Here is a 22,167-nt window from a genome sequence, read left to right on the forward strand (position 1 = left end):
TGTGAGTGCCTGGTCTACGTGTGGGCTGCTCAGGTGTGGCAGAGGATCTATAAAATGTGTGTGTGTGTGTGTGTGTGTGTGTGTGTGTGTGTTTGGCATCTGGTAGGGGCAGGAGTGGCCAGGGTGACATGGTGTGAGGGCTTGAGCTGGCCTGGGTGTATGAGGGAGGTGGGGGATGGTCGGGACAGCTGGCAGTACCTTGTTGTACACGGCAACCTGGAGAGAAAAGCCCACGTGGTCACTGAGGCCCTGCCTGTGGGCAATGTGCAGGCAGACTTCCCGAGACGTCGAGGCAGAGTCGACCATGACAATCAGGCTCTCCCCAGTCACCAAGATGACGTGGATTGGGATGTGCTTCTTGGACTTGACCGCCTGGGGACAGATGAAGACTCAGGCCCTCGGTCCTGGAGGCCAACTCACCATCCCTCCTGTCCTCAAGCCCCTGTTGGCCCATCCCTGTGGGCTCCTGAGCACCAGGCCTGCTGCAGCCCCAGCCGGCTTGGCACAGAGTTAAAGTTCTGGCCAGCAGATGCTGGCTGCCGAACTGATGGACCCAGCTGGGGCAAGGGCAATGTTGTCCGGTGTGTCCACTAGTTTGTGTGCTTCTCCAAGTCTGCCTCAGTGGTCTATGGAGTGCAGCCTGCAGGCAGAAGGTCCCATTTTAACATGAGAACCCTGAGCTTTGGTGAGGCTAAGTGGCTCAGAATCACTGAAGGTCAGAAAAGCTCTTGGAAATCTCAAAGTCCTGAACTCTGAGACATTTTGGGTCCGTGGAAGCCACTGTTCCTCTCTGTGCACAACAGGGTATGACCACATCCACACAGCTGCTCCAAGTTCATGTGCAACTCCAGGGCCCAGGCACCGAGCAGGTAGATGAGGGAGAAGAGGCGGGCCCTGGACTTGGGTCGCAGGGTGGGGCAGGAGGTGACCCCTGGTATAGGGTACCACAGGGCCCAGGGAGTGAGTGCCTTCCAGGACCCATGGGCCCCCTGAACCCTGCCTGTGTCTCCATGACTCTTCCCGAGGGCACTGCAAAAACTCACAGATGACACAAATAGCAATGCCACCAAGGATGCCCACCTTGGAATGATCACTGTCTTAATAAAATGCAAATGCCCTTGGGAGGGGCAATATTTTGCCCAATTAGCAGTCATTCACACGATAAGGCTAAAAGTTACTTTTTCCTTGAGCTAGTAGGTCCCTAAAGATGTGGGGAGGGCACTTTTGAAGCCTGGGCCATGCCTGGGGAGGCCGAGCCCAGGCGTGATGCATAGGGACCACAGGCACAGAAGGTACCATGAGAGATGGAGAGGCCCAGAGGACACATTTCCTGCTGGCAGGTGCTGGAGGAACCACGGGGGCTGGCACCACCCCCACAGATGGTCTCCCGCCCCTGCTGCCCCCTACCTGTAGCTCCAGCCAGGCGGGGGGCTCTGTGCGCACCCCGTTGGCATAGGTGCGTCTCAGGCGCTCTGCACAGAAGGGCCCGTAGCCAGCCGGCCCTTTACCAATGAAGTTCAGCAGATACTGGTGGGCGAGGAAGGGAAGGAGAGGAAGACACTTAGGACAGAGGCCAGTTCCACCTCCTACCCACACAGGTTCCAAAAATCATAACCCCAAATGGAGCTAAGTGAGGTGACGAACGTGTTCACTGCCCTTATTGTGGTAACAATTTTGCAACATATTCCTACATAAAATCACTACATTGTATGCCTTAAATTTAAACAAGGTTATATGTCAATTATACCTCAATAAATCAGGAAAAAAATAAAATAATAATATTTAGTGTTGGCAAAGGCCTGTTTGGGTACTCTCACAGACCATGAGAGGGAATGTAAACTGGTACATTTCTGAGGACCGGTTTGTCAATGTTTTAAATAGTGCATGGTATAAAAATGCACATCCTTTTTGACCCAGTAATTCAAACCGATCTTTATATTTATGTTTTAATTGGTGCGTATGGTGATGAGAAATTGGAAGATGGGCCCTAAATGTCCATTAGCATGTTAAATACTCTCTGGGATGGCTCTAGATACATGGCATTAAAGTTGGCATCTGGGAAAAGTTCACACCCTGAGAAGACTCTTACGGAGATAAGTGAAAAATGCAGGAGGGTCGTTACTTAAAACACGTTTGATAAAACGCGTTGGAAATCGTTTTGTCTCACAAAAAGACTGGAGGAGTCTGCTGGTGTCAGGAGCGGCCCAGTGCACACGCCTCCTGCTGTCCCCAACGGGATGCCTGTGTGATCCTGTGTGATCACAAGTACGACGCTGTATGTTACAGTGGCCAGAATCGACGGAAGTTACCTCTGGATGCGGAGAGGACTTTTCTTTTTAGACTTTCTGCATTTCCTGCATATTACTTTTATAATCAGAACCAAAAAGGATATTAAATAGCGAGGTCTGGGACTTCTGACACCTGGGAGCACCTGTCAACCCCCAGCTCCACGTTTAGTTCTAAGGACTAGAGGGAGAACACTGCAGCCGGTCCCCAGCTGGCGCCCACTCCCGGAACACCTTCGTCTTTTCAATGCACATTTCTTCTACCACCTCACTGTCTCCTCAGAAGAGCCGTCCCGGTTCCTGAGCCCAGTGGAGTGGCCTGTAGACCCTGAAGGAGGGCTGGAAGGAACCAGGTCGAGGGTCCTCTTTTACAGATGGGGAAACTGAGGCCTAGAAGGCACTGCTGCCCACGCTGGCCGGCAGGAGCAAGAGAATCGGCCAGGGGCTGGGATTTCTGGATGTGCTTCAGAGCCCAGAGCCAACCTATGCTCCCGCTACAACCTGCCCCCTCCAACCCCTGCATCCTCCCCACCTTCATGAACCTCTCGGAGGGTGGGAAGCAGCCGAGGCAAAGGCTGAGCAGGATCCAGCCCCGGGCCAGGCTGCTCATTTTGAAGTTCTCCGACAGCTGCTTGCAGATCTGGCAGTAAATCTCATCCCTGAAAGACACACACCACTGGCTCTGGGTGGGGAGAGGAGACACAGCTGCCTGGGCACAAGTCCTTCTGTGCCCCCGGGTGGGGTCTTGTCCCCACGGTGACCTGCAGTCCCCTCACCTCCAACTGCATTTGCTGGGCTCCCCTGCCACACCCCTGGCCCACCCTGGGCCCTGCCATCTCCTGGGACTGTGCTACCTCCAATGTCTTTCCAAGGCTCTAGGCACTCCCACTGGCCCACTCCCACTGGACCTCACCTCCTACCTCATACTTCGGGCCTTTGCCCCCTCCCTCACCCAGTCTTGCTCGGAAGACTGTGGTCCTCCAGCTGGGGGTGGGGTGTAGGTGCAGGGAGTGCCCAGGGCTCTCTGGTCACAGCCCTGCCCTCAGGGGCCCAGCCTAACCAGATCTGTTCTTTCCTCAACCTCAAAGTCATCTCCAACCTTCTCCCTCACCTTGAGGCCCCCTCCTCCCCGACTCCCAATGCAGCCAACCTCCCACTACAGAGAGGAGCTGGACTTCTAGGGAGAATCCCTCAATTCCTCCCCTGCTGACCAGTTCTCATTACTACAGGCTCATGAGCCTCTCCTCTCTGCCTTCTCTGGGGAAGGGGTGCTCTTGGGTCCTTCCTGCTGACTCAAGCCTCTATCATCTTTAAAAAAAAATGTTTATTTATTTTTGAGAGAGAGAGAGAGAGAGAGAGAGAGAGAGAAAGCTCACAGGTGTGCATGCAGGGGACGGGCACAGAGGGAGGGAGACAGAGGATCTGAAGCAGGCTCCACACTGTCAGAGCAGAGCCCCATGAGGGGCTTGAACTCACAAACCACAAGCTCAGGACCTGAGATGAAGTCTGATGTTTAACAGACAAGTCACCCAGGTGCCCAGTTCTTCTCTTTCTTAAAACTTTTCCCTACTTCTCTTAGAACTGAATTCAAACTCCATGCTTCAGCTGTTACAAACCGCTTGGAGTTCCAGCCCCTCAGGCTGTTTCAGGACTCTGTAATCCTGGCCACCATCTCCCTGGCCACTGTCTCCTTGTCTCTCCCCGCCCCGCCCCCCCCCCCCCATCTCCGCCTCCTCCTTTCCACTCCACCTGGCCCTGGAGGGCATTATGACCAGTCACTGGACCCCTATCTTAGCACAAGCAGTTATTGTGGGTCTCTGGCTTCTCCCACGCTCCCCAACCAAAGGGTAAGCTCCCAAAGGACGGTGACATATTGCCCTCACCTCTGCATCCCCAGCCCCCATGCCAAGGCTTGGCCCTGAGCAGGTACTTAATAAACATTTATTGCCATTTGCCACAATGTGGATGGAGCTAGAGAGTATTATGCTAAGTGAAATAAGTCAGTCAAAGACAAATACCATATGACTTCCTTCATATGCAGAATTTAAGAAACAAACCAAGTGTACCTGGAGGGGGTAAAAAAAAAAAAAAGAGAGAGAGAGAGGCAAACCAGAAAACAGACTCTTAACTACAGAGCACAACCTGAGGGTTGCTGGAGGGGAGGTGGGGTGGGGGATGGGTAACTAGCATGGGGACTAAGGAGGGCACTTGTGATGAGCACTGGGTGTTGTATGTAAGTGATGAGTCACTGAACTCTACACCTGAAATTAATATTACACTGTAACTTCAGTTAACTAACCGGAATTTACATAAAAACGTAAAAAACAAACATTTATTGAATGCATGGCTGGATGTGGAGTGGGCATTTGCTTTGTCTTGGAATCTGACTAAGACCCCAGAGCCAAGGACAAATAGATGATAATACTCTATATACTAGAGAGATATATTTTTGTAGAATTTATCAAAGATGGCAGAACTGTCCAGTTACCATGCCATCTGCTGCATAAAAATTTGACAGGTGATTCCTGGAAGGCACTTCCTAGGAGTCGAGACATCTCTGGCCCATCTCCACTCCCTCCAAGTGACAGGGAGCTGGGGGGACCCCAAGAGAACTATTAATAGGATTGGGGCTCTCCACCAGAGATGAGATCCTTCTCACTCTCTGAGGTAGGCTGAGCCCCAGAAGCCCATTGGCCTAACCCAGCATACTGGAATGGGCCCAATGACAGAGTTCTTGAGAGTGCTTGACTTGTATGCCTCAGAGACACAAGTTAGGGACCTCCATGAATGAGAGACTAGGATCTGCTTCCTCCTAGAGAATTCTAAGCCACCCATGATGGAGAGAGAACAGTTAGGAGCTAAGAGCTGCGCTTGGTAGGTAGAGCATGGATGGCCTTCCTGTTGACTAAGAGGATGCCGTGGAAGAAGTTGGGAATCAAGCATCTTGATGGGATCCCACACAAGCAGGCAGCCCATCATTTCAGAAGATCCCAGGGCTAATAGGCTGTGGTATGTTCAATTAGGGGCTAGATTTGAGAAGGAGTCTCAATGGATCACAGAGAGCATCAGCCCCAGCTGGAGAACAGCACTGTATGCAAGTGCTAATAGGGGTATCTGAAGAACCCACAATGCATCTCATTTGGACACAGCTTATACATGTCTACCACCTTGGAAGGTGTGGTGGCCAGTGAGGATTAACCGTGGGAGTACTACCAATGGAACTAAGTTAGAAGAGTTGCCAGGTTGGTGTCACGAAGGCAGCTCAAACTTGGGTAGAAACCGTGCAGCCTTACTGGCTTAAACAACCAGAGGATAGAGTCTGGGGTGTCCACAGTAGTTGAAAGTGAGAAGGGAAATCCCGGAATGAAAAGAACCAGAGGAGTTCTCAATTTTGCATATAAAATCTTCCCAAATTTCAGCTTGGCTCCTGACCCACACATGTGTGGGGCAGACTCCAGGAATCCCAGCAAAGACTAAAATAACTGAACACAGATTCCATCTGCCACTCACCACAGGGAGACAGAATTTGAATATGGCCAAGTTAATTGCCTGTCAGAACAAAAGCCAACGCTCTTTGAAAGAATGTAACAGGTTCCAGAGTCTCTAAACATATTATCCTCAGTGTCCAGGATACAACCCAAAAGTAATAGAATTATGCGGAAATAACAGTCCAATACTAGATGTGTGAGGAAACAGAAAAACATGACCATTCTTAAGAGGAAAGGCAGTCAGAGCACCTGGGCGGCTCAATTGGTGGAGCGTCTGACTTCAGCTCAGGTCATGATCTCGCAGTTCGTGAGTTCAAGCCCTGTATCAGGCTCTGTGCTGACAGCTCGGAGCCTGGAGCCTTCCTCAGATTCTGTGTCTCCCTCTCTCTCTGCCCCCTCTCCCACTCGTACTCTGTCTCTGTCTTACTCAAAAACAAAATAAAAACATTAAAAAAATTTTTTTAAGTTAAAAAAAAAGAGGAAAGGCAGTCAACAGGAACTGACCCCAAGATGACCTAGATAATGGATTCAGCAGAAAAGGTTTAAAACTCCTATCACTGTTTAAGCACATAAAAGACACCATGCTCATAGTGAATGAATGAATAGGAAATCTTGGCAGAGAAACAGAAACCATAAAAAGAACCAAGTGCAAACTCTAGGACTAAAAAATATAACATCTGAAATTAAAAAATTGTTACGTGGGTATAATAGCAGAATTGTGGTAGACAAGAGAAAGATCAGTAAATCTAAAGATAGATCAATAGAAATTATCCAGTCTAAAGAACAGAGAAGGAAAAAAAAAAAAAGAAAGAAAGATGAACCGATCCTCAGGGACCTGAGGGACAATATCAAGAAGTCTTACGTATGTTTAATTACAATTCAAAGGAAAAGAAAGAGAGAGAATGAAATAGAAAAAAGTATTTGAAAAACAAATGGCAAGAAATTCCCAAATTTGGTAAAAAATAATAACCTAAATATAGTAGTCTGTCTCTGAGAGAGCAGTATACATATTTCTTAAAATTTATATGAAAAGACAATTCCTGTAAAGCAATATATATATAATATAAATGAGGAATTTGCTCATTGACAGGGCTCTGCATTAAAGCCTGTTATAAAATGAATCATGACCCCATGATACATCTATTCTCCTAAAAGTGGCTTTTACCCATGGGTCTGGACACAGAGGAAGTCGAGGACCCTTTAAAGGTTCTAATATCTACTATACTCAGACCCAGGCTGCAGGCTCCAGGATGGGGAGCAGGGACAGGACAGGGTGTGTTAGGAGGCAGGGAGAGGAGGAGGCTGTGGCCATGGGCTGAGAGCCAGTGAGGGGGCCTGACGTTCTAGATGGGGGTGTCGTTTGCATGGGGACTGACCTGAGGTTAGGCCGCAGGATGGCGTAACCCACAATGAAGTGCACCTTCTCCAGGTTGGACATTGGTCGGTCTGAGATGGGGCCATCAGGATCAAATGCCTCCTCTCCAATATTCTTCTGGCTGGTCACCTTGAAACCCAAAGGCAGCAGTCAGTGACTCTGCCTTATTTGCAGACCGTTGTGACTCTCCTTATTTGCAAAGGAGGAAACCAGGCACAGGGAAGAAAGCCAAAGCTTGGGATCCTATGGCTGGCCAGCAGTCGGGTCCAGCTTCTGTGGGGCCTCAGGCCTGGGGGACACCTCGGGTCTGCCCTGCCCCCCTCACACCAGGCACCTGTATGGATCCACGCTGCTGTGGAGACCGGGTGCTGTTCTCTCCGCCCAGGGTGTCGTGGAGGTGCTGCATCATGGAGCTGCCACGCAGGCCATTCCTGGCCAAAAGCACTGGCTCGGGCAGGTCACCCATGAACCTCAGGATGATGCTCCACACAGCCAGGGCGGCCTGGGGAAACCAAGATAGAGGTCTCCACTAGAACGCAGCTCACAGTCCTGGGCCCACGATGACCCCTCCCCTTCCTCATTGCCTCTCAGCCAGGGGGAGGCCTGAGCCACTAGAAACCAGGGAACCACTGTGTACCGAGCAGTCGGCATCATCCTCGTGGTAGAGCAGTGGGTATCGGAGGGGCCGCCGGATGTGCGTGTGGCTGGCTGATTTCTGGAAGTAGGTGGCAGCGAACTTGGGGAAGGTGTACTCGGCCAGGCCATCCACATCCTCCTCATACTCCTCCACCATGGGGACCGTGTCCAGGTCAACCTCAGGCAGCTTCTGGGTCCTTACTTCCAGATCCTGGGTGCCAGTGAGAGGGAGGGTCAAGGGTCAGCCATCCTCTCAGATGCTAGCCGGCAGGGCACGTGTCTCTGGGGGCCAGGGAGCCCCAAGACAGGTGTGTCTGGCTATCTGCAGCATGATCCACTCCCCCTCGTGTCCGAGACCTCTCCCACCGCCTCACAGCCTCACTGGGCCCCTGGCGGGCTATTCCTCCTGCAGAAGTGGTCTCAGCTGCCCCTACTGCACAGCCTGGTGTGTACTATGTGTGCGTGTGTGTGTGCATGCGTGTGTGTACGTGCTCAGGGGAAAGGCATGAGCACCTGGGGGCAGGGTCAGGGGGGCACCCGGGTCACTGGGTCTCAGGGCCCGAAGCAGTGCAGTGAGAGCCCGGGGGATCTGTTCTACACCAGCCCTCTCCTCCCACCCTGCTTCCTCCTCCCTCAGACACTGCTGCCAATGTTCATTAGTTCTCAGTGTTCCTCAGTCCCCGGGTCACAATCTGCAGAGCGGCAGCTGCAGGGTGCTCTGGGAAAGGGGTCACATACGAGTGGAAAATCCGCCCCCCCCCACCCCCGGCTTCTCAGTGAGCCTAGAGGCTGGCTGAGGTCAGGGACTAAGCGGGGCCCTCCTATCCCCTGCCAGGCCAGACCCCTGAATGACAGCACCCATCTTACCTCGAAGTCCCTCGGGGACTGGCCCTCCTGCCCACCGATCACAGAGGGGAGGAAACCGAACACTCGCTCCACCATCTCGGTGTCGGTGACACTGTCATAGATGGACTTGCGCTTCCTGGTGGGGACGGCATCTTGACTCTTCTGCTTCCTAGCCGGGAGGACCAGGAGTCCCTGCACAGACGCCCCACAGGGCAAAGGTTACCACAGGCCCAGGGAAGGCAAGCACCTTCCAGAACTCAACCAAACCTCCTCCTAACGTTGTTCGTTCAGATCAATAAGTTTTCCTCTAAGATCCTAGAATTCAGGGACGTCTGGGGGGCTCAATCCATTAACTCAGGTTTGTGAGTTTAAGCCCTGCGTCAGTCTCTGTGCTGACAGCCTGGAGCCTGGAGCCCGCTTTGGATTCTGTGTCTCCCTCTCTCTCTGTCCCTCCCCTGCTCACACTCTCTCTCTCCCTCTCAAAAATAAATAAGCATTAAATAATAAAACATAAAAAATAAATAAAATCCTAGAATTTAATAGCTAGTGTGACTAGAGATCAACCACCCTTAGCTTTTCATTTCCCATGGAGAATGGGAGGTCCAGAGAAAGGGGGCTGCCTGCCTGTCCCTACCCTGACATGGTCCCCGAGCGACCGCCTCAAACCCCAGGGGCCCCCAGAACCTAACTATCTACCAGGTCCCTTCACTCAAAGAGCACCAAGGCTCCACTAGGGCAGGTCCCTGGGCCCATCCTCACTAGCGCACAGATGAGGCTGATTTGTGGCCTGTCTGGGGCCACACGGGAGCAGAAGCCTGCTGCTCATACGTCTGAGGCCCTGTTCTCTTACTTGTCCCAGCCACTGTACTAGTAATGCACTCAGCAGGCCTAATTTTCATCTAGAGAGCAGGTGTGGACTTCATCCTAGCCCTTTGCCTTATCACAGTTCCGAGGAAAGAGGTTGAGTCTCAGATGCCGGCTGGAGGAGAGGGGGTCACGAGGGAGAGATTTCAAAATGTAGGGATGAGCAACTTGCACGGCTCCCCTGCTCCCTGTCCTCCAGCCTCTCCTGCCCACTCAAATTCCTCTTGGAATTTCTCTGTCCCCTGTCATGCCACAGTCCAGTCACTAGGGGCCTTCGACCTCGTCCATGGAGCTGTGGTCTCCCATGGCTCATTTGGCCCTGGTTTCCTACGTCATCCAGTGATGGCCCAGTCCTGCTGAGAAACCATCCCCAGGGCTAAAGGGAGAGGATCAAGAAGCTCAATTTCCAGGTTCCAGGCATAAGACTATCCTGTTGACACGATGCCTCTCCCATGCCACCCACTGTGTGTTCCTGCGGGGGGGGGGGGGGGGGACCTAGGTGTCCCACATGTTGCAGTAATAACTTTGGACATGGAGGGGATAGGAGTGCCTCGTGAAAGCTCATGTTGCCGCTCACCCCTCCTGACTGCCCTCCCTGCCGTGGGTCCCACGCATCCCCCGCCGGCCCAAGAGGACAGCGGTCACCTACATTGGCTTTCTGCTGCCGGAAGTTCCGCCGGGCGGCCATGCCCCTGGCGTGTGCCTGGATGATCACCACCGCCCTCTTCTTGGCTTGGACTTGCTGGCGCACGAGGTAGCCCCTGCAGAGCGCCTGTAGCTGGACCGTCCTCTGCCGCATCATCTGGTACTGCTTGGCCAGTAGGAGGCCCCGGGCAATGGCCTGCAGGCGCTCAAAACCCAGGAGGATCTGCGGAAGCAAGAGGGATGTACGTCTAAAGTGAGGCCTGGCCCAGCAGGGCAGAGTGCAGAGAACGCCTTCCCAAAGGGACACAGAGAAAGAGAGGCAAGTCATATGCCCCAGAAGACCTCGCAAATTACCTTTACAGTTCTCTGCTTTTGGGCAAAGGACTAGCGCTAAAATTTTACACACCTATGAGTAGAAGCATGTTAAATAAGTGATTACTTGCAAAGCACTTAGAACAGTCCTTGCCACGTAAATACATGCTAAATAAGCATTTGTGGAACGGCGTGAGCAGTATAGTGCTCTCCTGGTGGCCAGGGGTAGAGAACTGGTTTGGATGTCATGTGGGTGATGGGGTCCCAGAGGCCTTGCTCATCACACCTAAAGCCAGGTCAGCCAAATTGTCAAGAGCTAGCGCCCCCAAGTGGAAGCCGATGGCTGGCGTCACCAAGCCAATCTCTGGGATCTTTAACATAAAGAGGAAATAAATTGGTGAATACCCATTTCTATGCTGCAAACATGCTCTGGTGATGGCAGTCCCTGAGTCCCTGGGCGAGTCTTGTTGGCTTCTCAGAGACCAACGCAGTGAGTGCCAGGTGTGTGGGGTCACGCTTTGTCTTACACGCTTGGATGTCACGCAGACCGGCACCCAAACCCCAGCTCTACTGCTTACTCACTGTGCTCCTGGGAAAATTACTTAACTTCTCTATGCCTCAGTTTCTTGACATATGGGGTGGATTTAATAATAAATCCAATGATGCAGGCAGAGCAATGGCTCTAAGTAGACTTTCCATCCATGTCAGCTGCCATTATGTCCTGTGAGCACAGAACCCAGGCAGGCCCGGGGTCAAATTTCAAAATGCTGGGATGTGCATCTTGGTGTCACTTCCCTGCTCCCTGCCTTTCAGCCTCTTCTGCCCAGACACCCAAAGGCTCCTTTTGGAATTTCTCTGCCCCCAAAGCATCATTCCACAGCTCAGTAATCAGGGGCCTTTGCTCTCCTCCACAGAACTGTAGCCTCTCACGGCCCATCCAGTCCTGGTTTCCTGAGCCTGGTTTGCTGATGTGACCACTGTGTGTCTCAACCATAGTCATGTCCCAGGACAAAGGCAAGTGGTCAAGTGAGGCCCAGTAGGGCATGGTTATGGTTGCTCTAGCTCATTTCTTGAGCAGACACTTATTAGCAGTGTCTGTGGTTATGAAAAACATCTGAAGGCCTTGAAACAGAGAATAATCCATCCATTTATTTGTTGCCTGTAAATTGAGAAAAGACGATCATATGATTTCAGAGCAGGCCACCTTGTTCTAGCTCGGGAGACGCTCCAAACTCTGCAAAAGGACACTGTGCAGCCCATAAACCTGAAAGCCTGTGACCTGAATGATGCTAAACAGACACTGTGTGGGGTGCTGAGAGCTGGTCATTTGAGGTCTGTTGTAACACGTTGGTGATCTGATCCCTCCTGCCTGAGCTCTCACCTTCACAAGAATGAACTTTCAGCTGGAGCAGCCTCCCAAGTGAGTTCTCTCACCTGCTTGAAGTTCCGCCTGTTGTAGTAGCCTCTCCACCCGGCCTGGAGGGTCACAGCTGCCTGCCTCTGCTTCAGGAACTCCTTCCTAGAAGGGCGAATGCAAGTCCAAATGTATGTAACAACTTCACACATTTCACAGCCTTTGGGGGGAAAATGATTTGAAGGGAAGAGGGATAATGAAAGGTTGGGGAGAATGAATACAAATATTACTTCTTTTTCAGAAGCCTTTATAAGCCAAAGACACACGTGTTAGGAACTGAGATCTGCCAACGATGCAACTTTGTGAATTAGGACAGTGCAGTTTTTAGAACAATCAGGACATTTTCCCTCACTCCTTGTATTAGGGATAAAACTCATTTCCAACTTAAAAAAAATTTTTTTTAATGGTTATTTTATTTTTGAGAGAGAGAGACAGAGCGCAAGCAGGGGAGGGGCAGAGAGAGAGGGAAACACAGAATCCGAAGCAGGCTCTAGCCTCCAAGCTGTCAGCACAGAACCCAACGCAGGGCTCGAACCCATGAACTGTGAGATCGTGACCTGAGCCAGAGTCAGACGCTTAACTGACTGAGCCATCCAGGCGCCCTGTCTCATTTTTTATTCCTTGTCAGACTCTTCCTGTTCCTCTGGCCAGTAGCCCAGGTGTCTGCCAGGAACCAGGTCAGAAATCCCAGGACTGGGACTCCTCCCTGGAGGCAGGTCAAGGCAGGAGGGCAGCCCCCTTGGCCCTGGTAGCCTGGCAGCTCCATCGAACTGCTCTCTGATGCAGGGAGGAAAGTGGGCTGAACACTGGGAGGGTAACCTGAAATTTGGCCTCTGGGGAGGCAAGCTTGGTGCATATAGATGTATCTTTTATCTCACACTTATCTGAGTTTCCTTTTCACTTCTATTAATTTTTCAGGATATTTTCTTAGGTTTAAGACAGTAGACCTCAACCATATTAAAAATCATCTGGAGAACTTCAATATTTATTGATGCTCAGGCCCTACCTAGTCCAATTAAATCAGAATCTTTGCTGAAGGGTCTGGGAAATATATATATCTGTATATCTATTTATCTATCCATCTACCTAATATTTTTTTTGTAAACATACACACACAGAGTATAAATATCTCCCCAGATGATTCTAATATAGGCCAAAGTAAATGACTGAATTATCAAAAATAAAGATAATTTGTCTCCTTTCTGGTATTTATACTACTGGTTATCAAATGGGGATGATTCTGCCCCCAAGGCATATTTGGCAATGTTTAGAGACATTTTGAGTTGTTATGACTGGGAGATGGGGAAGGAGCGTGCTATTGACGTCTTGTGAGTAGAGGTCAGGGATACTGCTAAACATCCCCAATGCCCAGGACAGCCCCTCACAACAAAGAGTTATCTAATCCAAAATGTCAACAGAGTTGAAGCTGAGAAACCCTGATTTCTATCTTTTCTTTAATATTCTTGTCTAATCGCATTGTGTAGAAGAACAAGAACACCATCAGTTATCGATGATGATCACTTCTGAGAAGATGTATGGGGCAGACATACTTTTTTCTTATATCTCCTGCTAACTACAACTAAAGTATAAAACAAAGACGAGAAGACTGAAATGTGGAGAGGAGAAGGCAGATTAGCTAGAGATCTCAGATCCAAGGAGTGACACAGTGGTAACTTTTCTAGGTTTTCTTTTTACCTCATATTTCCCAGACTAGGAGCTAAAGTGTTGGTGGAGACCCCTGGGGAATTCTGGACTTCCACCACCACTTGGCAGTAATGGGGTACTCCTCCCCTCCATGCTGGAGTGGTATCAGAGGAGACCTAGTGTACAGGCAGGCCTTTCACCATCCCCATTTGGGAAGAATGTCACTTTCCCTCTGTGGTATCAGTGGAGGACTGCTGGGAAGCTGGAACTCCCACTCCCAGCCAGCAGTAAAAAGAACCTCTACTTGCTTTGAGAGTCAATGGAGGCAAGGTGGAGAACTTAGACTCTCACCTCATCTGACAGTAAACAGATGTCACCGCTACTTTTCCCTGCTAGAGTAGTGTCAGAGGAACCCAGCTAAAACAGAATGTTTAAGCAAGACCCAGAGTTCTTATAATATAATACCCAAAATGTCCATGTTTCAGTCCAAAATCACTTATCATACAAGGAGCAAGGAAAATAGCAACTTGAATAAGAAAAGACAAGCAACATATGCCAACATGGACAGAAAAGTTAGCCATTATAAAAATGCTTCAATGAGCAATTATAAACACACCTGAAACAAATGAGAAAATACAAAGTCTTAGTAAAGAAGTAAAAGACATAAAGTAGAACCAAATGGAACTTTTAGAACTGAAAAATATAATAACTGAAATTAAAAAACAAAAACAAAAACAAAAAATCTCAGTTTGGCAACAGACAGAGAGAAAGGAGGAAAGAGTTAGTGAGCTTGAAGATAGAACAGTAAAAATCACCCAACCTGAAAAACAGAGAGAAAAGAGACTGAAATAAAATGACCAGAGCCTTAGGCACCATTGGGACTGTATCTTTTTTTTTTTTTTTTTTTGGTCATTGGAGTCCTAGAAAGAAAGGAGAAAGAGATAGTGCTGCAAAAGCATTACAAGAAATAACGACTGAAAAGTTCATAATCATAACAAAAGATATAAACAAGCTCAACAAACCTCAAACAGGATAAATTCAAATAAATTCACATCAAGATACATCATGGTTAAACTTCTGAAAACTAAAGGCAAAAAAAATCTTGAAAGTAACAAGAGAGAAACAACACATTACTTATAGGGAGAAAATGATTTGGATTTCTCATCAGAAACCGTGGAGCCCAGGAGGAAGTGGCACAATATTCTCCAAGGATTGAGAGAGAAGAGCCATCAACCCAGAATTTTATGCTAGTGAAAATATCTTTCAGAACTGAAGGGGAAATCAAGACATTCCCAGATGAAGACGAAGAGAATTGTCACTAGACCTCCTAAAAGAACAAATAGAAGAAGTTCTTTAAAGAGAAAGGAAATGATAAAAGAAGAAACCATAGAATACCAAGAAGGAAAAAATAAATAGTAAGTAATAGTGTAAGTAAGCAATTCAATAAACTTTCCTCTCCTCTTGAGTTTTCTAAATTTTGTTTGATGATAGAAGCAAAATCTGTAACACTGTCTGATGTGGTTCTAAATGTATGTAGAGGAAACATTTAAGGAAAATTATATTACAAATGGGAGAAGGCAAATGGACATAAAGACAGATAAAGTTTCTATACTTCTCAAAGTGGTAAAATGATGACACTAATAGACTGTCATAATTTGTGTATATATAATGTAATATTGGAGCGACCACTAAAAAAAGCTTTAAAAAGAAATACATTTGAAAACACTATAAATAAATGAAAATGGAATTTTAAAAAACATTTAGGCAATCCGCAGTATGGCAGGACAAAGAAAACAGAGAAATGAAAAACAGAGAACAAACAGAAAACAAAAAATAAAATGACAGACTTAATTTCTGACATAAATAATTAAATTAAGTGTAAAAAGCATAACTACACCAATTAAAAGACAGAGATTGGCTTAATAGATTTAAAAGCATGACTGTCTATGAGAAACTCACTTAAAACACAGGTTGAAAGTAAAAGGATGAAAAATATATATCATGCAAATAATAACCAGAACAAAACAGGAGTGGCTGTATTATTATCAGAAAAGTAGACCTCAGAACAAAGAAAATAGCCAGAGACAGAGGGGGGCATTGCATGATGATAAAAGGATAAATCCACCAAGAAGACATAGCAATCCTAAATGTGTATGCACCAAAAAACACAGCTAAAAAATATATGAAGCAAAAAATGATAGAACTGAAATGAAAAATGGGAAAATCCATAATTATGGTTGGAAACTTCAACACTCCTTTCTCAATAATGGGTAGAACAACTAGGCAATAAATCAGCAAGAATATAAAATTCAATATCATTATCAACCAACAAGATATAATTGACATGTTTAGAACATTCCACTAAACAACAGCAGAATACATGCCCTTTTCAAGCACCCTTAGAACATATAACAAGACAGTCCATATCCTGGGCCATAAAGGAAATATCAGCACACTAAAAAAATTTAACCCATACAGATTGTGTCTCTAACCACAATGGAATCAAACTAGAAATCAATAACAGAATGATAACAAGAAAGGCTCCAAACACTTGGAAACTAAACAACATACTTCCAAATAACCCATGAGCCAAAGAGAAAGTCTCAAAGGAAATTTTTTAAAAAACCAATTGAATAAAAATGAAAAAATAACATATCAAAATGTATGAGACATAGCTAAAGAAGGGCTGAGGAGATTTATAGCACTTTACATCAGAATAGCGGAAAAGCTTTGAATCAAATATCTGAGCTCCCACCTTAAAAATCTACAAAAAGAAGAATAAAGTATACTCTAGGCTGGAAGAAGAAAAGAAATAATAAAAAGAGCAGAAATCACAGAAATTGAAAAAAGAAAGAAAGAAAAGCATTAGAGAAAATCAATGAAACCAAAAGCTGGTTCTTTGAAAAGGTCAAGAAAATTGACAGACCTCTCTAGCAAAACAGACAAAGAAAAGAGAAAGACACAAGTTGTCAATATCAGGGATGAAACAGAGTATCATCACAGACTCTGCAGACATCAAAATTATAATAATGGAATACTATGAATAACTCTGCACATACAAAATTTTTCTGACAACTTGGATGAAATGCACCAGTTTCTCAAAAAGCACAAATTGCCACAAGTCACTCAATCTGAAATAGATAATTTGGATTGCCCTCAACTACTAAGGAATTTATCATTTAAAAACTCCCCACAAAGAAGTCTCCAGGACCAGATGGTTTCACTGGAGAATTCTAGCAAACATTTAAAGAATTCACAATTCTGTGCAATCTCTTCCAGAAAATAGAAGAGGGGGAAACACTTCCTAATTCTTTTTATGGAGCTAATGTTACTCTGATACCAAAACCAGACAAAAACATTACAAAAGAATAAACCTAAAGATCTCATAAATATAGAAGTAAAAATTCATAACAAAATATTAGCAAATAGTATACAGCAATATACAAAAAGAACTACACACTATGACCAAGTGGGGTTTATTCTAGGGCTGGTTCGGTATTAAAAAACCAGTCAATGTTATCCACCATATTAAAAGGCCAACCAAGGGGGTGCCTGAGTGGCTTAGTCTGTTGAGCATCTGACTCTCTATTTCAGCTCAGGTCATGATCCCACAGTTGTGGGATCGAGCCCCAGGTCAGGCTCCATGCTCAGCATGGAGCCTGCTTAAGATTCTCTCTCTCAGGGCACCTAGGTGGCTCAGTTGGTTAAGTGTCTGACTCTCAGTCAGGTCATGATCTCACGATTTCATGGGTTCGAGCCCCACATCAGACATCAGGATCTGTGCTGACAGTGCAGAGCCTGCTTAGGGTCCTCTCTCTCTCTCCCCTCTCTCTGCCCCTCCCCTGCTCACACTGTCTCTCTCTCTCTCTCAAATAAATAAACTTAAAAAAAATTATTAAAAAAAGATTCTCTCTCTCTCTCTCTCTCTCTCTCTCTCTCTCTCTCTCCCTCTGCCCCTCTTCCCTGCTTGTACATGCTACTCTCTCTCTCGCTAAGGTAAAATAAAATAAAAATAAAAATAAAAGGCTAAACAAGAAAAAATCCCATGATCATACCAACTGATGTAGAATCAACAGATGACAAAATTCAACACCCATCTCTGAGAAACACTCCCAGAAAACTAGGAATACAGGAAACTTCCTCAACTTGATAGGGATCAACCACAAGAAACCTACAGCTAACACTACACTTAATGGTTAAAGACTGAGTGCTTTCCCCTAAGCTGTGAAACAAAGTAAAGATATCTGCTTTCACCACTCTTATAATATTGGAAGTTCTGGCCAGTACATTAAGCAAGAAAAGTAAATAAAAGATATATAGATTGGAAAGGAGGAAATAAGACTGTTCCTATTTGCGCGTAACATGATGGTCTACATAGAAAACTTTGAGAAATCCATAAAAAGTAAGTGACTTCAGCAAGGTTACAGGAAACAAAGTCAACACACAAATCAATAATATTTTAACATACCACCAATGAATACATCAATGCCAAAATTAAAAATACAGTACCATTTATAATCTCTCAAAAAAACCACAAAAAACCCAATCTAGGTATAAACCTAACAAAACATGTGCAGAACATGTATGCTGAAAACTATAAGACACTGGTAAAAGACGTCAAAAAAGATCTAAGTAAATGGAATTCATGGATTAGAAAACAACCTAATAGAGACATCAATTCTCCTTAAATTGATATTCAACATAAGTACTATGAAAATCCCCGCAAGATTTTTTGTAGATATGGACAAGATGTTTCTAAAATGTATATGGAAAGGCAAAAGACCCAGAACAGCTAAAACAATTTAAAAAAAGAAGAAGGTAGGAAGAATTTGTCTATACAGCTTCAAGACTTATTATAGAACTACAGTCAACAAGACAGTGTGGCATTGGCAGAGGAACAGACACACAGGTTAATGCAACAGGATAGAGAATGCAGAAACAGACCTACAAATACGCCCAACTGATTTTTGACACAGGTGCAAAATGAAGTCATTGAAACAAGGATGGACTTTTCAGTGAATGAGTGATGCAGGAGCAACATCCACTGGGGAAAAATTTTTTAAAAGAAGCTTAGCCTAAGTCTCACACCCTACACAAGGTCCACTCAAAATGAAAATGGACCTAAATGTAAACTGTAAAGCTATAGAATCTTCTAGAAAAAAAAAAAAAAAGATAAGAGAAAACCTTCGGGCAGAGATCTTAGAGGTGACACCAAAAGCAAGCTCCATGAAGGAAAATTTGATAAACTGGACTCCATCAAAACTAAAAATTTGGGGGACGCCTGGGTGGCTCCGTCGTTTAAGCATCTGACTTCGGCTCCAGTCATGATCTAAGGGTTTGTGAGTTCGAGTCCCACGTCCAGCTCTGTGCTGACAGTTCAGAGCCCGGAGACTGCTTCAGATTCTGTGTCTCCCTCTCTTTCTGCCCCTCCCCTGTTCACACTCTGTCTCTCTCTCAAAAATAAAATAAACATTAAAGAAATTTAGAAAAAAACAACTAAAAATTTTGCTCTGCAAGGACCCTCTTAAGAGGACTTCATGAAAAATGCTGGACTGGGAGAAGATCTTTGCAAACCATGCATCCAGCAAAGGACTAGTATCTAGTATATATAAATAATTCCCAAAATTCAACAGAGAATTAAATTAGAAACCCGGCAAATAGCACACACAGATGGTTCACCAAAGAGGATATACATACTCGTGGCAGATAAGCCCATGAAAAGATGTGGGTGTGTGGGCTGGGGAGGGCTTGGGCAGGGCCAGCACCTGTATTTGTAGCCTCGCAGGACTTTCTGGATGCTGACGGCTGCCTTGTTCAGCATCTCACTCCTCTGTAACTCCAGCAGAGTGTCCTGTTTATCCTGCGACACAAGAGACCCCAGCATGTAGCTGCTCCCACTCATCTCCACACCCCACCTGGGGCCAGGGCTCTGTCTCCCAAAGGGTCTCCCAGACTTTTCCCATATGTGCTCCCTGGAGGGTAAGCAAGGGGAAGGGGCCCTCAAATTGATCCTGATGTAGCTCACATCAGCCCTCCAGTCCCCCATCCAAGAACTTCCCATTTTAGCTCTTTTCTCTTGTGAATTCAATCTGGCAAATTTCATTTCTGCTCTGGAGAACCCAAGAAGGGGTCAAAAAGTTTCCCCAAAGTTGTGTTTTATTTCCCCAAATTCATGTGAAATGTCACGCAACTTGTATTACAGGCTCATACTTGTTTCAATATAAACATGTTTCCTCAGCCTTCGAGTAGGACTCGAAGTGGGTCGATGAGCCTTATTCACCCCTGAGCTGCGACCGTCCCTGGCCTGCTTTTGTGCTTCAACTGGATCCCTGTTTCCTTGGGCTTGCCATCCTAGTCCCTGCAGGGCAAAGACCATCTTTGTGGAACAGAAAGAAGCTTGGCCTTTTGGTGAGTGGTAAGGAGAGGCAGGGGCTTGGTGGCCTCTCCTGCCTCCATCAGTCTTGCATCAGCAAGCATGGAGTCTCTTCATGTGCCTGGGTGGGCACTGGGAACACAGAAATACACTAGACCCCTGACGGTGGCCTCAAGGAGCAGCCAGGGAGGGGTGGGCACTCTCCTCCTCCCCTCCTCCACCACCTGCCTACACTGACTGCACCCCTGTGGCCCTCGCCGTCTGTCCCAGCTTCTGGGACAGCAACCTGGGACTTGCCCAATGTCTATCCTCCCTGGCCTCACCTCCCCAGTGGAATCTGAAGCCCGTCTGTGTCTTCCCGGTTGTCTAAGTCCCAGAGCCCCAGCACAAGCCTGGCTAATGCATGGACAGAGGAACAGACAGACTAACCAGAGGATCAGGGTCGGGAGGTCCCTCTGGGGACAGATGAAGACAGGTGGGCAGGCTCTATGGGGAAAGTGGAGGGAGTGGAGGACTTTGGAAGGGGCAGGGGGATGGGGTGGCGCTTGGGCGGGCTGGCAGAGCATGTGTCCAGGCACTGATCTTCTCTCCTCCCTCCTCTTTCTCTCTTTGCTTACCCACCCACAGTTTACAAGGATCTCTCCTCCGTGGTTCTTGGACCCAACGTGCAGTCCTGGAGGGCCCAAAGGCTGTGGGTGTCAGCCACAAGCTGCCTCCGTGTGACCTCGGGCCTCGCTGGAAGTTGTAGGGGATGGAGATGGGAGGTGCTGCTTGCACAGGCCTGCTCAAGGACAAGCTCTTCTAGGGGGAGGGGGGCCAGCACACTGGCTCCTTCCACGGAAGTGCTGGCTCTCCAGGGCTCTAAAGAGGTGGAGCTTCCCCAGGTCTGACTCTTTAGACTGTGGCTCCCCACATGGAGGAGGAGGCCTATCTAAGGGACTGTGGGAGCCTACCCTGAGCTCCTGTTTGCTTCTGCCTGGTGGCCTGGGGCAGCTCCCCCTTCTCCTGAGGTCTTGCCTTTGATGCCCTGCTCTGAGAAGCCTCCTGGACTTCTGCAGGCGGGGCTGAGCTCTCCTCATGGTCCCTTGCCTCTCTTCCCCCCCCGCCCCCCAGCATGGCTTTCTACAACAGGGGTGCCTCAGGGTGGGGGCCATGCCCAGAGCAAGCTCCCACGGCACTGGCTCAGGGTGGGTGAGCAGATGCCACCTGGTGGGCATGAGACCAGCCCCTCACGCTCCAGGAGGCTGAAGACCAGCGTGTTCAGGGGCTCACCTTCAGGAAAATTTTGGTCTTTCCCACTTTCCATTCTTTGTCTGTCCCCAGCCACGTTTCGGCAATGCGCAGGGTCATCTGGCGAGCCTTGTCTCGAAGCTGCCGAGGAGAAAACAGGAGTGGCTTGGTGGCGTTGGAGCAGGCCCCCAGGTGGGAGGCTGAGGCTCCCTCCACAAAGGCTTTCTGGGACTCGAGTCTTCCTCCTCCCCTGGGTGTCAGTGTTGCTTGGCCAGGACACAGGCTCAAGGCACTTCTGAACAAAAGTGGGGCCAGGGGAGAGCCCAGACCCAGGAGCCTCGAGGCCACCACACCTGGGGCCTCAGCGCGGCTGTTGAGCACTTGGACAGCTCCAAGTGTAGGCAGCTGAGTGTTTGAGAAAGGATGGGAAGGACATCTTGCTCCAAACAGCAACCCCACCAGGGCATGATCTCGCCAGTGTTTGCTTTAAATGGCAGACAGCTCCTAGTACCAACATTTCGGCCACTAGCCTCATCCAGGGAGTGTGACATGGTGGGAGCCAACCCCTCCCTCTCTCCCAGGGCACCCAGGGAGTGAGAGATGGGGCTGGAGGAGATGAGAAGGAAGGGGGTCCAGGAAGGGGCCCTCAGCATCGGGAGGGCAGCTAGAGGACCCCCTTGAACCTGGGGGTTGGGGCACCCCTGAGGTCACTTACGCCTGTCAGGGCCAGCATGAGCAGGCAGGGGGCGGGGGGGGGGGGCAGGGCGAGCACCTGGAATCTCACGGCGCTGGGCAGCAACACACGAAACCTCTGGGAGAACGCGTCAAACGTGTACCGGATGGGGAAGCCCGACTTGCGGATGTACACCGTCTGCATCATGCCCGAGTAGCGCAGCTGCCGGATGCACAGCTCCCGGTCGAACAGCTGCGGGCGCACAGGTCAGAGGCCCGCTTTCTGAACCGCTGCATGTGCTCGGTGCACCTGCCAGGGCGGCCCTCCCAACCACCCGGCTGTCCCCAGATAGGAGAGAACCCCACGATGCTTGCCTGAATCG

The 22,167-nt window shown here is 48.1% G+C and overlaps 1 protein-coding gene across 7 annotated transcripts in view; it reads right to left on the bottom strand.

Moving 5' to 3' along the window:
- Positions 1–22,167, bottom strand: part of MYO7B (myosin VIIB) — a 102,561-nt gene that overhangs the window by 16,418 nt on the left and 63,976 nt on the right. For all 7 annotated transcript variants that reach the window (XM_042954090.1, XM_042954088.1, XM_042954089.1 and 4 more), the window contains 12 exons: positions 21,885–22,037; positions 21,155–21,253; positions 19,275–19,369; positions 11,886–11,970; positions 10,144–10,362; positions 8,652–8,822; positions 7,786–7,995; positions 7,483–7,650; positions 7,150–7,277; positions 2,818–2,944; positions 1,408–1,527; positions 199–372 (listed from right to left, as the gene is read on the bottom strand). In XM_042954090.1, coding sequence (XP_042810024.1) covers positions 199–372; positions 1,408–1,527; positions 2,818–2,944; positions 7,150–7,277; positions 7,483–7,650; positions 7,786–7,995; positions 8,652–8,822; positions 10,144–10,362; positions 11,886–11,970; positions 19,275–19,369; positions 21,155–21,253; positions 21,885–22,037 — 1,749 coding nt within the window. The remainder of the gene's footprint in view (positions 1–198; positions 373–1,407; positions 1,528–2,817; positions 2,945–7,149; positions 7,278–7,482; positions 7,651–7,785; positions 7,996–8,651; positions 8,823–10,143; positions 10,363–11,885; positions 11,971–19,274; positions 19,370–21,154; positions 21,254–21,884; positions 22,038–22,167) is intronic.

The sequence above is a fragment of the Panthera leo genome, chromosome C1, assembly GCF_018350215.1.
Source record: "Panthera leo isolate Ple1 chromosome C1, P.leo_Ple1_pat1.1, whole genome shotgun sequence".
Classification (NCBI taxonomy): Eukaryota; Metazoa; Chordata; class Mammalia; order Carnivora; family Felidae; genus Panthera; species Panthera leo.